Source organism: Prinia subflava, chromosome 5 (assembly GCF_021018805.1).
Source record: "Prinia subflava isolate CZ2003 ecotype Zambia chromosome 5, Cam_Psub_1.2, whole genome shotgun sequence".
Taxonomy (NCBI): Eukaryota; Metazoa; Chordata; class Aves; order Passeriformes; family Cisticolidae; genus Prinia; species Prinia subflava.
This window is the reverse complement of record NC_086251.1, coordinates 56799288-56814731: the sequence shown is the minus strand read 5'-3', so window position 1 is coordinate 56814731 and position 15444 is coordinate 56799288. Positions and strand designations below refer to the sequence as shown.

Below are 15444 nucleotides of genomic sequence, written 5' to 3'. Positions count from 1 at the left end.
CCCTTCAGAAATAAGAATCTTGTTTTGTGTTGTAGGACACAGGTGCAGAAGTGGTTGTCCAGAAGGAACTATTTCCTGGAGTGCAAGTAAACAATGAATATTTTGAAGAGGAACAAAAGGTCAATGAGCTGAAAAATGAAGTGGCTGAACTGGATATGGTGCTTATAAATGAGCAACTAAAAGAGCTGGAGGTATGGAAACTGCAAAGCCATTCCTCAGTTTTAATGTAGTGATACACTTGCAGAGTTGTGATTCACTTGGGCAAACCATAATTGTTGCCTGTAGCCTTATCTGAGTTTTAACTGCACAGTTAGTCAGTTTGTCTGCAAACATCATGCTTTGATGCATGTCCATGTAAATCCCATAGTTTGTCCTGCTATTCCAGAGTGCAGTGATATACTCATCCAGGATTGCTTCCATGATGTGCTCCTTTGCTTGTGGACAAGCAGGAATATGTTTGTAGGTGAATCAGTATTTTGTGTAGAAAGCTGAGAGTCTTTAAAATCACCCTTTAATCCCCTCTCTCTCTGTGGTGGGCTTGATTGTAGAATTTAAAAACCGAGCTGGAAACGTGGAAAGCAAAGTCTCTGTGCCATAGAGAAGAAGCAATTCCCAATGGAACAGGATCAAAGGGAGCAGAGCTGCAAAGCACAGAGCCTGCAGTGCCCTGCTGGGACAGGCTGCTCCAGGAACTGGAAGCTGTTAAGGCAGTGAAGCAACAACAGTGCTGTTTAATTAATGAATACCAGAAAAACCTTTCTGCTGCACAGTCCTCCATGAGAAATCTGTCAACAGAAAAAGATAACATAAAAATGTAAGTCTAGTGGAGGGGTTTGGTTAAGAGGTTGAAGAACAAGTATGGTTCTACACTGAATTTTGTGACATGCTTCAGTAATGCTCAAACGAGAAGATTGAGTTATATTCACTTCAAGAGGAGTCTTAGAGGTTTGTAAGTTTGTGAACAGAGTTAAGCAGAAGAATTTCTGATGGCTCTCTGCTATCTGTAAACAACATCTACTCTCTTTATTCTTTAGGCAAATCAAAGAAATAGTTGCTGGGCTAAAAACCTATAAAAATCCATCTTAAATATTAAAATATTTTGATCCATCTTAAAATGTTTTTGTAAAAATGTGTGTAGGTGAAATACTGATTTTTCTTTAAGGACTCATTAATTCTAGGTTTTTTCCTGAATGAAATATCTCTTTATTCTGAAAACAACCCTTTCTTGATAGGAAAAATTACATGGCAATAAGTCTTTGTTACAAAGTCTGATGTAACTAATGCACAAAAATATTTATTATGTTTTGTGAGTCTTCAAAACACAGACTAGTTTGTCATGGTAATGTACCAAAATAATTCGAAAACATTTAAAACTTACGAAGTTGTTAATTTACAACAAAGAGATTAAAAAATGTAATAAAAATCTATCTGCTAAATGTATTTTAGATGAACATTTTAAAATACTCCTGGAAACAAAAGATGAATAGATTCATTTGGAAGAGTTTACCTTGCATGAATGAAAATGTCTCAGTTTTTTTATAACCAAGTTTTGTCTTCATTGTCAACCAGAAGTTACTGTGAAATGTTATTAATTCACTTAGAGATGACATAACAGTGTTGCTGATTTTTAAAACTAGGGCTACATTCTATATTAGTAGACACTGCAATTTTAGAGAATATACAATAGAACATATCTTTTTTGCACAGATATCTATGAATAGTGAGTGCTCTGCAGATAAGCAAGAAATAATCATACTGCAAGGGTGGTTAGGGATTTCCTAAGAGAAAACTGAGAGATACATGTGATTGAGTAAAGTTAGTGAATTGTGCTCTAAACAGTGAAATTTGTTTTGAAGAAGTCTATGTATAAGGAGAATTCATTATTTTTAAACATTACTCATGTTTTTGGCAGGGGTCCCATGAACAACACAGCTCTTCTGGAGAAAATTAAGGCATGCATAGAGTCCTTACGAAAAGAAAGAGATGTCTTAAACCAGTTGCAAAGTCAGCAAGAAGTTTTATCTCAGCATTTGACATGCATGGATAAAGTGCTGACAGAGAGCCAAATGAGGCAGCTGGAGCACTGGTGGCAGCACATGGAACAAGCAGTGCAAAAGAAACATGATCAGGTTGTGGCAGAAATTGATGAATTTAACCTGCTCATGGATAAAGCCCGGGATATTCAGAGGCTGATACAAGAACAGTATTTGCAAGCAGAGTTACGTTCCTCAGCTGCAGGGAAAGACAAAGATCCTCTGATTTGGACCACAGAGCTACAGGACATCAAACATGGTCTTTCTGTATTAAAAAGAAGGATTGAGCTGCAGATGAAAAGAATTTGGAGTGATCAAGAGAAGATGGCTTTGGAGAGCTCTATACAGGATTTGCAAAGCAAACTGGAAGCTTTATCAGCACAACAAACTCCTCAAGAGGATATTCAGACCACTGGTCCTGCTCTCATGAAACATGAAATGATGAAGAGGCTGAAAGAAAACATTTCCTGGGTCAAAGATTCACTGTCCCACCTGGATGAGAAAGCAGCACTTTTCCCCAGTGATGTCAAGTCACAGATCAGAAATTGTCAGCTTTTGAACACAGACATCCTAAACAGAGAGCCTGTGATTGTATCCCTGGATTATGGGCTCCAGCACCTCCTTCCCAGCTTGGAGCCAGAGGAGGTCTCTGATATCACCTTCCTTTTACAAACATTGAGGAATTCATACAAGGCTCTTGTTTTAAAGTCTGCTCAAAGATTGCAGCACTTGGAGCTCCAACTGGAGGAGAGGCAAAGACTCACTGCAGAAATAGATAAAGTTCACTCTCAGCTTTGCAGAGCTGAGCTGATGGCCAGGCCTGACCCAAACCAAAGCAGCACATGCTCAGAGCTGCTCAGCCAACAAGGCATTCTGAAGGAGATGCTAAAGGACATCCAGGAAATAGAAGTGCTTATCTCATCCCACTGTAAAGAGAGTCAGGTCACAGCTGGGCAGCTGAGCCTGTCTGAACAGCTCTTCTTGATTGATCAGTTAAGAAGTCTGAAGAGCAGAGCAAGGAAGACACAGAGGCAAATTCAAAATAAACTTCATGAAGTAGAACAAAAGACAGCTGTCTCCAGAGAGTTTGCTGAAGGAATAGCTTCCCTGCAGCAGGATCTTGATGACCTACAGGATGGAGAAATGAACCTGAAAGATGCTGAATTAATAGGTGCCAAGCAGGGATTGAAGGACAAATGCCAAGCACTGAAAGAAAAAGTGTTAGCTTTTCAGTCAAGTTTGTCCCAAGTAATGAAGTACAAGGAAATATTTGAGTGTGTAGGTCTGAAATGGGACTCACTGCAGCTGGATGAATTGCAAACTAAATTTTCTAAAATTAAAAATAAAATTAAAGGGAAAATAATGCACTTGGAAAATATTGTTAGAGAATGGGATAAGATTCAAGGATTGCTAAATGAAATCCAGGCTGTGACATCCACTGTAAGAAAAGAAGCTAATATTCTAAATGATAGCCCCAGCTCTTCTCCTGCTGAGAATGTCATATCTGCACAGATTCTATTGCAGGCAGTTCAACAAATCTTGTACTTAACCCAGGAGGCAGCAAATCAAATAAACAAAAATGAGGTCTTTGATACATCATTCAAAGAATCTAAGAGGAAAGAAATAAAGAGCTTGGAGAAAAATGTTGAGGAATTAAAGCAGTTTCTTCAAAACTTTGTCTCTGGGCTACAGAATGTAAACAAGGAAGGTAGCCAGAATGAAGAGGAAAATATATTCTATATCATAAAGCATATTCAATTAGAACTCCAGCAGCCACTGGTGATAGACATCAATACAATGCAGGATGAAAAGCTGCGATGGGAAGCAATTCAGAATATGATTGAAGAAAAGTTTTCTGCTCTTAAATGTTTAATGGAGAAAGAGAGGGAAAAACAAGAAGAAAAGTCTGCTGCTGCTGCTACAGAAATAGAGACACTGCAAGGCCATGAAGCACAACTGAAGGCAGACATTGCTGCCCGTGTTGTAAGTATATTTAATGAAAGTGAAGTGTTGACATATGCCTTTCCCCAATAATTAGATTAGGTGTCTGTGACTGTGGCATTTTTATTTTCATGACTCATCCTCATTTACTCTAACAGTTGAATTGGCCTGTGATCATCTCTGCATTGGTGAATAGAATGGGAATCATGTCAGAAACTAAGGATAGAAGGTTATGTTCAGTTTGATTATAATCAATGGGGGTCAGCACAGGAAAAGGATGGTAAAGAGGAGGAAGGAAAGGCTGTGTTGAAATATTCAGCTGAAGAGGTACTGGGTGCAGTCATCTTGTGATTCTAGGCAGCATTTTCAGTAGTGACAGTGATGAAAAAATCCAAGCACCTTGTTTCTACTACAGAGAGAAGCTTTACCACTTGGGAATGATCAAGATGATCAGAGCACAGGTCAAACCAATGTGATCAGGAATGGTGAACATAATTCCTGTCCTGAGGGCAATAAATGCATGGGTTACAGCACTGTGACTGTGACCACAGAAGTAGTTTGCCACGTGTCCTCCCTCACCTCCTCAGACCACCTCTGGGAGCCTTGGTCTCAAAGACAGCCAAGTGTGAAATTCTAAGAACATCTGGTGATCCAGAGGAGTGCAGCAGCCGTATTTTATTGTTCTTTTCTCTTTTTAATGTTTTCAGAATGCCTTGGAGGAGGCATGTAGGGCTGGTGAGCTTTACACCAAGGCCCTTCAGAGGGCTGCCAGGCTCCTGGAGGACTGTGAAGCTCCAGCCCAGGCTGCTGCAGCAGAGCTCTGTAGCTCAGGGGAGATCTGTCAGACTCCACACTGGAAGGAGGAGGAGGAGTTCAACTCTGCCAAGGCTGACCTGGAAAACCTGCACTCCAAGCTGAAAAACCTAGTGAAGCCAGAAGACAAAGAATGTCTGGAAAATGCTTTAAGAGAACTGCTGGAAAAGAGTTTGGCATTAAGGAAGAAGGCTCAAAGAAAGGAAGCTGATGAGCAGAGGTGGGTTTGAGAGATCTTCTTAGATCTTGTTCCTTATTGTGAGAAACTTGACTGAAAATAAATCCAGCATTGTTTCTGCTCTGATAGAAATTCAGCTATTCAGAATTTCAGCAGAAAGAAGTGTAAGCATTCCTGTTGTCCTCAGGTGTGATTGTTAAGGAAAGAAAATTGCCAGTCAATAACCATATTGCTACTAATTAACAGGGCAGTCATTTCTTGTATATTCCAAAATGTGAGGCTTGAGTGAGGGCACAGGGTGCCAGAATCAGAAGAAAGCACATTTCTAGTCTCTAGTTCAGTGCTGGTGGAAGTTAGAATAGTTTTCAGAATCATGTCTTCCATATTCTTCCTAATTCCCATCTTCCATAGACTGTTCTGGTGGCTTGGGAAAGTAAAGCCCAAACAAGGCACAGGCTGGGGTTTCCTTCTTTCAGGTACAGAAAAAATCTGGAGGGCCTTCAGATGTAGAGAGAAGGTTTGGGAGAGAGAATATAGGATTTTTAAATTGTTTGATCATGATCCAGTGATGACTACTTCAGGTATCAAACCTGAAGTGTTTGACAAATGCTAATTGACAATAATATGCAAAACAGTCAGGAGTAGAAGTTCATGAAGTTTTAAAAAAAATTTTATTCTCTTGGGTATTATGGTTGGAGAGAGGAACAACAACAAATAATTTTAATTGATCCATTCATTGTTTCATGTAGGTATTTTGAAAAACACAAAAGCTACACAGAAACCAAAGATAAAGTGTGTGATAATCTTAAGAATCTGGAAAAGATGCTTAGACAATCTTTGTCTAAGGTTCCAATGTCTTATAAAGAAGCTTTAGAGCATTTGGAGGAAAGCAAGGTAAGAACTTGAAAAGCTCATGCAAAACTAATGCAGCTGTGCATACCAAGGGACATCATAGTAGAAAGAAGTGGAATTCTTTATCCTATATTTATGTATCTATAAAACCACAGAATATATTAATATATTTATGTATTTATATACTTCTTAAAAGACAGGTATAATAGACCATGTGAAATGAGTATATCTTAGTGCTGTAGAAATGAGACATTTTATTTACTCCATCTTTCTCCACATCTTAGCCAACAGAACTCCCTCATTGTGACCATATTTTACCAGCTCAGTGGAGTAATTGCCATTTTCCTAGAGGATCCTAGTCACGTTACTGAATACTTCATTAACACTCCAGACTGTAACATTTATTTATTGATGTGTTTGTTTTTCCTGCAAGATTTTAGTCTCCAGCATTGACTCTGCTGAGGAGGATCTGGTGAAGCTGAGGCAGATCTCTGGAGAGATGATGAGGTTATGCAGAGGAAGTGACAGGGCCCTGGGCAGGATTGTGACAGTGCTGTGGGAAAACTGGCTGGGCTTGCTTGAGGCAGCCAAAGGGCTGGAAATTACCTGTGAAGAACTAAAGCAGGAATGGAAATTCATCAGTGAAGAGGTGAGTTGCTCAACATCTGTAAGTGTGGGGGGTAGAGAGGGGACAGTGAGTGAAATGGCCTGTAAAGGGTTGAGATCAGAGCAGAATATCATTTCCCAACTGCTGCTCATTTACCCCCACCCTTTCTTGAACCCAGAGTCAGAAATGGTGGGGATATTTATTCAGTCCTCTGAACCCAGAGCAGCTCTGCACAGGGTTATGTGCTTTGTTAAAGCAAACTCAGAAGTTTTGTCACACTTCAAAGGTTCAAGTTCTGACTGTGTAATTCCCAGTACTTAGTCACCCATGTGAGTAAATAAATAATGTAACTTCAGATGGTGGGATAAAAAAAGCACTTTATCTCATGCTTTGCCATGGTGTTTACCTAGCTGGAACGAGAAACAATAATTCTCGATAAGCTCCAGGAAGAACAGCCAGAAAGCCTTAAAGAGAAGGAAAAGGCCACCAGAGAGGAACTGGTGGAGTTACTTGATTTTGTGCACTCATTTGAAGAGAACATCAACCAGCAGCAGCTGCTCTTACTCTTGCTTCTTCACCGGATAAAAAGCATCCTGAGTGCACCTGAAAATGCTGAGGGAGAAGCTGCCCTTCCTGCCTTGTGTGAGATAAAGGCAATGCAAGAGCGCTGTAAAAAGTAAGTGGGGTGAAATTTCTGTTGAAGATGGGAGGTAGGACTATTCACAAGCACAGGGTTTTACTGGGTATCAAAGAATATATAAAAGTTGTAATGCAGTCAAAAAGACAATAAATGCTCTCGTGGATCAGACCAGTGCTCCATCTCACCCATCTGCTGTCTCCAGTATGGGCACTGGGGAGTATTATTTGGGGGAATATTATTATTTGGGGGAATATTATTATTTGGGGAATATTATTATTTGGGGAATATTATTTGGGGGAATATTATTTGGGGGAATATTATTTAGGGAGAAGGCCTGAGCCTGGCCATATCATTTGTGGGCTGCAATTTGTGGTCAAATGCAGTAGGAATCAGGGAACAATAGTCAGTTTTAGAGGTTCCAGTTGCTTGTGGATTTTAAGATTTTCCTGCTTTTAGGAAAATCAGGCCTTGTGCTTTTTGCAGCAATTCAACTTTCATCTTACTGAGTGCCACTGTCTACAATTCTTCCCAAATACATTTTACAATTCTGATGATTGTATTCACCCTTCTCTGGGGTTGCTTTTAGACATGGTAATCTTTGTGAACAACATCTGCTCTGCCAGCATCTTCAGCCTGAGAACCTGACCTCTGCTGTTTAAATATGCTGCTACCAAACAGCAGTGTCTGAGGACTCACTTCAAAGAAACTGAGATAATAAGTGACATAAAACTAATAGATTTAATAACAGAAAAACACCCTAAATTACAGACAAATGTGGTTCTGGATATATACCTACATAATATCTGTATTAAGCATGTTCTTTGCTCCTACTTAGTGTAGAGTCTAAAACAATGTATTTTTTCTGATAATCCTGCACAGGTTGTACAAAAAAGCTCAAGACCATAAAGATTCTGTGAAAGCTGAGATTCAAGAGAGGAACAAGGTCACTGAAGAAATAAGTGCTGTGACAAATGCATTACAGAATGCTGCATCTGTGTTATTGCAAGATGCTGATGGAAAGGCAGAACAGCTGGAGGTTGGTAACAGCTCTGTTATTGTGATATTCAGAATTATCTCCTTGGTTATGCTGGTACTTGAACTTGCTCCAGATAAAATTAATGGCAAGGTCTATACACACTGACTTAAAGACAATGAATCTGGCTCAGCAGAATGTGACTGGCCCTGCCATGGCCTTGGTTTGTGTTTCTTTCCCTCTGTGGGGATCTGGTAGCAGGCACAGAAGCATTTCCAGATTGCAGAGAAGTTCACAGCCAGCTGCATTCCTTTTAGGAAGGACTGTACACCCTGCCTGCTTTCCCCTCTGCATCCCTACCCAGAGCAGCTTCAGATACTGTGCATTTGATGTTAAATGATTTTTAAAAATCAATTTTTAAAAATCAAATCCTGATCAAGACCACAGTGTCCACCAGCAGCCACCAGCAGTCTATACATTTCTGCATTTTTTGACTTTATGAAATACTGTTATTCCTAATACTTCCTGAATGTTTATTTATTCATTATTTGAATTATATTTGTTTCAAATTATTTTACTGGGTTTATATTGCTTTCATATTTTTTAAATCTTGAACAAAAAGCTGTTCTTAAATATATTTAATCAATTGTCTTTTAATTATACAACTTTATAATTTATTTATTTTAGGCTATTAAAGTGTTGTACAAATTTGGGCTGTGTTTGCTGAGTCTTGTATAAAAGCTGGTTGGGTGTCCCCAGCCTAGCAAAGGGCTAAGAAAAATACAGAAGCCAAAGACTATGGTGGCAGATGGGGGCACGAGAGAGAAATGTTTATTACATGTTTAGGAAGTTCTGAAAACCCATGAGATAGCATTGCTCTAGTGGGACCTTGCATTTGTCTAGAAGGGCTGGTTTTCTATTTAACATTATTTAGAATTAGAATTTAGAGTTCTGTCTGCTTTTTTATTGATCTATGTATCTAGAAGGAAATTTTACTACTTCAGGTGCTTTGTGCCTGCTCTTTTCCCTCATATCCAAACTTTGCTACTCTGAGCACTAAAACTCACCCAAAAATGAGTTTAAACCTTTTTCCTGTTTCTTACAGCAATGGCACAAGCAAATGCTAGCAGCAATCCCATCACATGATCTCATTTTAGCAGTATGTCACAGCAGGCCTGTTCCTTTGGAGAAAATTGAGCTGAAAGGATTGAAGAGTTCATTAATTTTACATAGTCCAAACACCAGTGAGCCAAAATCTGCAGGGCAATTTCACCCCTTAATTCCAAAGAAAATCTAGTTCCTATGATATCTGTAGCATTAGTCAGGACTCCACTGCACCTCTTGAGTGGAAGCATCTCTTTCATTTTGAGATGACAAACCTGATTTAGCTAGGTGGCAACAGTTTCAAATTCACCCACACAGATGAAAAGGAGAAGTGTTCTTCCCAATTCAGGTCAGGGAATCTGTGACCTCTCATAAATATTGGCACAGTCTTAACTAGGCCGTTTGACAACAGCAGCCTTCTCCCTGAGAGAATGAGGCACACAGCTGTTTCATGGTTTTGAGGGTTTGGGTTTTTTGAATATCAGGCCCAGTTGCTGTGGGATGACAGAAAATAAATCAATCTCAGTGTCATACATATTTCTTCTGTGTGTTGCATTTGCGTGAAGGAAAAGATTCCCAAGTGAAGACAAGAGTTAGTGGATTACCATTACTCCTGATTGAAAAAGCAAAGGCAGTTTAGTGTCTTTCATTGCCTGGTAGGAGGTTTGGATAATTTTTCCCAAAAACCTGAGTTCACATTTGAGTTTCTCAAACAGCTGAGCACTGGGGAAGGGAACCATAAAGCCAGCAAGCAGAACCTTCCAACTTGAAACTCTAGAAAACCTTCCAAACAAATGAATTCCTTCATTCTTTCTGCAGGAGGACTTAGCTCGGATTTTATTTCTAGGCCACAGGCTGTAGACAGTTGTTCAAGCTTCTTTTATCTCATAAAACCTACATTCTTCATGCAGAACTGGAAACTACTGTTTTGAGAGGAGCCTGCTGTGCCGCTCTGCGTAATTGCCTGAAAGGAGACACTTCAGCCTGAAACCTGTTGCTTTTTGTGGCCTTTGTGTTGTTTATAATAATGAAGGGATGGACGTTGGCTATTAAACGCCTTTCAAAGGGAAAAATGCACTTTTGGCAGAAGGGAGAGTGCAGAGGTTAACATTTAATCACAGGAGCTCCTCAGAGGGTCCCTTTGCTGTGGCTGTCAATGAACGTCAGTGCGTCACTTCCCCGACGTGGAGCGGTATCAGGTTTAATTAATTCTTACAGATTGAAAAGCATCATTTGATTAAATGAGTCAGTATTGCTTAGAGTTTATCTGCTTGCAGAGGTAATCAAAACAGGTTTGATATCTCCCAAACCCCGTTTTTCCAAACCATAATCATGGCAGGAAGTACAAAACACATTACGTATGTGTGGATATACACATATGTATGTACATACACACACGTGCACTCAGTGAAAACTGGGTAAAACTGCTGAATTTATTCTTAATTTTGTAGGAGCTTCAGAATGTGATTGGCAGAGAGAGTCAAGCTCTGGAGGATATCATGGAGAAACTTCGGATCAAGTACTCTGAAATGTACACAATAGTCCCTGCAGAGATTGAAACGCAGTTGGAGGACTGCAAGAAAGTATTGCACGACCTAGAAGAGAAGGTAACTGATGATGTGGTTGTCATATTTTATCTATTTGCAATGTATAAATCATTCCTCATGCCTAGGTCTCTTTTTAGAATAATCTTTTGGTAAGCAGTGTGAATATAACATTTTTATTTTTTATTAAAAATGGACATATTAGAATCTTTAGCAATAATTTTTAACATTATATGGATGCTGTCTTCTATCCAATCTGATTCTTAAACTGGGAACTAGTACTGGTTGATTGCAGAGTTTACATACTTAAGTAAGAAAATATTTTCAGAACTAGGTTAAAAAAGGACTTTCAGATAGGATTTTTTGAAAATGTAATTTGCACACGTGGTAGGGTATCATGACATGGTTCTTTTTACCACCTCTGAGAACATGGCCACCTTCCTTTAAAATCAGGGAGTTTAAATAACTGAATCCCACTGCATCAGTTTTTTGCAATATATTCTGTCTACAAGGGATATAAGCAATTAGCTGAAAGCAAAATGAAGGGAAAATGGAGTAATACTCTCAGTTTGGGGTCAAATTTTTAGTTTGATACAATTACCATAATTTTTACTTACTCAGTTGTGTTATCTTAAAAATGAAAAAAAACCCCTTTCAGTTCTCATATTTCAGAAATAATAATGTTCAGTGCTAATTTTTAAGGTTAAAGCTTATATATTTTGATAAAATTTGAAAGTTCAAAAACACAGTTTTGAAATCAAGTTACTTTTTAGTGTCTCTCAAATTACTTATCTTACATAAAATATTTAGCAGCATATTAACTAAAGCTTATGAGTTTTAATTTGGTTAAGTTTATAGTTTCTGTTTCAAAATGGGATTAGTTTTTTCAGAACCAACAGCTAGGAGGAGAGAAGAGAAGGAAAGCAAAACAGTATCTATCCTCTGGGGGTTTGTTGTTTACTGTTTCATTTACCAAGATTTAAAAGCTTATCCCAAAGCACACATTACCTCTTTGAGTGAAAGAACTGGTCCTGGAAGCTAGATAATGTTTGCTTTTCACATTTAGGTATTGGAAAGCAATATAAGCTACCTTGGAATTTTTCAAAATGCATTTAGGAAACAAAAAAAACCATGGTGGAACTGGAGGTCAGTTCCATATTAGGAGATACCAGCATGTGTTAAATTGACTTGTCATATTTTAATGTCTTTCTGCTTTCCTCTAAATTGGCAAACCAAAAAATGAAAATAAATTGTACATTTGATGCCATAAATAATAAATTTTACCCCAGTAAGAAGGACTGACATTAAAATCCTGCTTTGCTGATGACCAGAGCATTGACAGATACAGTGGTTTTATCCTGAAGAAATAGAGGAAGTCAGAGCTTGATCTGTTTTCTCATCTCCAGCTGTGTCACATCACTCATACATTATTCTCTTTTGTTTTGGAAGCTGGCACTGCAATTATCAACAATTTTTCATGTTTGGTGTGTTCCAGGATAGTAGTAATGGTCAAGTGTTCAGTGGTTACAGCCTGAATTCCTTTTTCTAAGACGTCTTAGGCACTAAATACAGACTGACTTCACAGTTTTTGTGGTATAAGGAGTATTTCAGAGGAGCCTTCTAGTTCTTTCTGTATATATTTATTTTCATTAATGCAATTTTATCAATACAAAATTGTACTCTGGGTACTTTTTAGAGAGGTTGTGTTGGAATCTGTAAAATGATGTTAATAAAATTAAGAGTAGATAATTTATTAACTAAAAATGGCCTTAATTCCTCATCCCACAACAAGTATTTCAGTACTAGGAGCTTCAAACTAAAATAACTATTAAATTAAAAATCTTTAACATCGAGGCAGCATGAGACTGTTCAGTGTGCATTTGCTGCCTAAATCCCTACACAAAGAATTTACCACAATTTAACAATTTCCAGCTGCTTGGCTGACCCTGGCAGCCAGCAGGGTTTAGTAAGAAAAGATGTCACTTGAGGGCAAGATCAAGGACTTTTCTCACTCCCTGCACTTCATCTAGCCTGTAGCAACCTGGTAGCTTGTGCTGTGTTGCTCAGTCCTGTGCTCAGGCAATTACTCGACTTCAGCTTCGAGAGTTTTTCTCTTTACAAAGAAAATCAGGCCCTCCAGTGCACCAGTTTTTCATTTCTGTGGAGTTCTGCAGAGTGAAATCAGGTTCCTCTGAGCTTTTTATTTTAGAGATAAATCTCTGAGTTTATACTGAGAAATTCCCTGTGCTTTGATGCACTTTGATATTCCCTGATTTGTTACATGGGAGCCACAGCTGTCAGCTGAGACACAAAGGTGTCATTCTGGGTTTCTTACAGCATAAATCCAAATCCTTCCCACCATTCAGCCTCTGTTTGAGATGGGAGCAGGGTGGAGCAAAGCACCCAGGGAGCTGCAGTGCCTCAGTGCTTGTTTCCTCAGGGATTGCTTTCCTGAGCCAGGCTTTTTAATAAGAACAAGTTAGAGAGCAACATGGAGATGTTGAACCTGCTCACGTTAATGCTTCTCCCTGCAAATGTAGCTCCATTGCAGTGTTCTTAATTGACTTGTCAAGAGAAACAAAAAGAATTTGAATATTTTTGGTAAGGTGGTGCACAGAAACAAGCAGATCTTTGTAATCTCTCCTGTTGTTTTCTCTTTGCTTTGGCAGGTTAGCTCTGAAATCTTGCAGAACTCTCCTCAGTACGTGCTGAAAAGAAAAGCAGAAACTATTAACAATGGCCTTCAAGCTATTGAAAAGATGTTACAACAGAAGAGTGAAAACATTACAAAAGCCAAAGAAGTTCAGAAGGTAATCATGCCAAAAAAATAATCTGTGGGTGTTAAAAGATTTTTGGTTGTTTTTTACAGAGCCTGGTTTAGCATGAAGTGGCCTTCCATTCATTTTTTTGTCTGTAAAAGGAGAAGTACATGCAAGCATTTAGCTGGTGAATATTTATCAGTTCTTTCTCACAGGAAAAATCCATGCTTTTTTCAACTTTGCATCACACCAGTAGATGCCAAGCATTCTGTTCTCATCATATCAGTTCTGAAACCTTTGCAATTCATGTCTCACATGAAGAACAAATAATGCTGCTGTTATCTTTGAGCCTGACCTTCTGATTCATTGCCCTCCTCTCCACATGCAGCAAATCTGGGACATGCTGGACCTTTGGCATTACAAGCTCAACGAGCTGGATGCAGAAGTGCAGGATATAGTGGAGCAGGACTCCTGCCATGCCCAGGAGCTGATGGATATCCTGGTGGCCCCCCTGAGGCAGTACCAGCAGGTCTCACAGCGTGCTGAGCGCAGAACTGCCATCCTCAACAAGGTAGGGGCAAATGGAACACTCCTGCAAAAATCCAATCCTAGTAGTAAAAAAAACAGGGTGAAGGCTTTGCATGAAGCACCATCAGAGGCTGTCACATGAGCAGAGTCACTGGCCTGCTGTGGCAAGGCTTATTGTAGCTGGGGTGTCTGGAGTGGCTGCCCCAAAGGACTGGCTCAAGCCATGATTGAGGGGTTTGTGTGGGGAATTCTTGCCCCTGGCTAGGTGCTGAGGTCATTCTCTCAGACTCTGCTAATGAGCTTAAAATGCCATTGCCGTATAAATTGCAACAATGCCCCCATGAAATCTAAACATGCAAGCACCAAAATGACTTGGTGAGAAGGGGTAGCCTGAAATCATGACACTGTTTCAGAAAAAACAGGTTTTATTTCCCCATGCTAATTTAACTGACCATGATGCCAGATGCATCCTATTTTTTAAAATCTTGTTCATAGATTATCTTGTACAATGAAGCAATTAACTTGTGGCTTTCTGTAAAATTCTGTCATTTCCTAGGCCACCACCAAGATGGAAGAATATGAGGAGCACTTGAAGAATGTGAAAGATTGGATAGAAAGCACCAACAGTTTGCTAAGAGCTGATGCTCAGCACGACTCTGCAAAAAGCTTGCACAAGCACACTGATGAGCTCCAGGTAAGAGTTGATGCAGATGGATGCTCCTGTTAGCACTTGTTGCTCTGTACAGATGCAGTTTTCCATTCTTAATTGTTACTGACATAAGTAATTTACCATTTTCAGTAAATCCTTTAAGTGAAAAATAGTTGACACTCATGAAATACAGATTTTTTTTGGTGCTGGACATACCTATCTTGTGCAAGTGCTGAACTGTTGTTCATGTTCCAGAAATGTGTGATTATCTTCTGTGACCCTGCTGAGTGGCTCTGGTCAGTTTTTACTGCCTGCATATATAAAATTCTTTCTATACTGTATGTGAGCTAAAAAGGCAAAGTGCTTTTGATGAAAAGGGTTTTTTGATGTCTTTGTGTTAGATGGAAACTTTGAAGTGAGTTGTGGTTTGGAAGGCTGTGCTCATTGTTTCTTGAAGGTAATTCCGATTGGTAATTTCAAGAACTGAATGTTTGTAACATTACAGGAAAGATCAAGGCCAGTGCCAAAAAAAAATTCTGGCAATTTGTACTTAAAATTCGAGTTTTCTGTGCATCCACTCCTTGGCTTAGACCAAGTGAGAAAGTTGGTGTTCTAAACATAGATTTTTGTAGTAAGACCAGTAAGAAGTCTTGACAGGAAGTAGCTGGCCATTCTGGGTTGATATGTTAAAAAAGCATGTAGCCACAGTGGGCAGAATGTGATTTCCAAAACCCATGAACATTTTTTGTGGCAAAAGCTAATTGTCTCCCGTGTTTGCGAAATGGAATGTTCTGCTTGTCCTGGGCTGTGAAACTAGTGGGTT

At 39.2% G+C, this 15444-nt stretch overlaps 1 protein-coding gene across 1 annotated transcript in view; it reads left to right on the top strand.

Moving 5' to 3' along the window:
• Nucleotides 1–15444, top strand: part of SYNE2 (spectrin repeat containing nuclear envelope protein 2) — a 174583-nt gene that overhangs the window by 75356 nt on the left and 83783 nt on the right. Inside the window, exons 48-59 of the mRNA XM_063399537.1 lie at nt 36–191; nt 549–814; nt 1913–4016; nt 4682–5007; nt 5715–5859; nt 6251–6466; nt 6835–7100; nt 7944–8100; nt 10593–10748; nt 13355–13495; nt 13833–14015; nt 14529–14666. Coding sequence (XP_063255607.1) covers nt 36–191; nt 549–814; nt 1913–4016; nt 4682–5007; nt 5715–5859; nt 6251–6466; nt 6835–7100; nt 7944–8100; nt 10593–10748; nt 13355–13495; nt 13833–14015; nt 14529–14666 — 4254 coding nt within the window. The remainder of the gene's footprint in view (nt 1–35; nt 192–548; nt 815–1912; nt 4017–4681; nt 5008–5714; nt 5860–6250; nt 6467–6834; nt 7101–7943; nt 8101–10592; nt 10749–13354; nt 13496–13832; nt 14016–14528; nt 14667–15444) is intronic.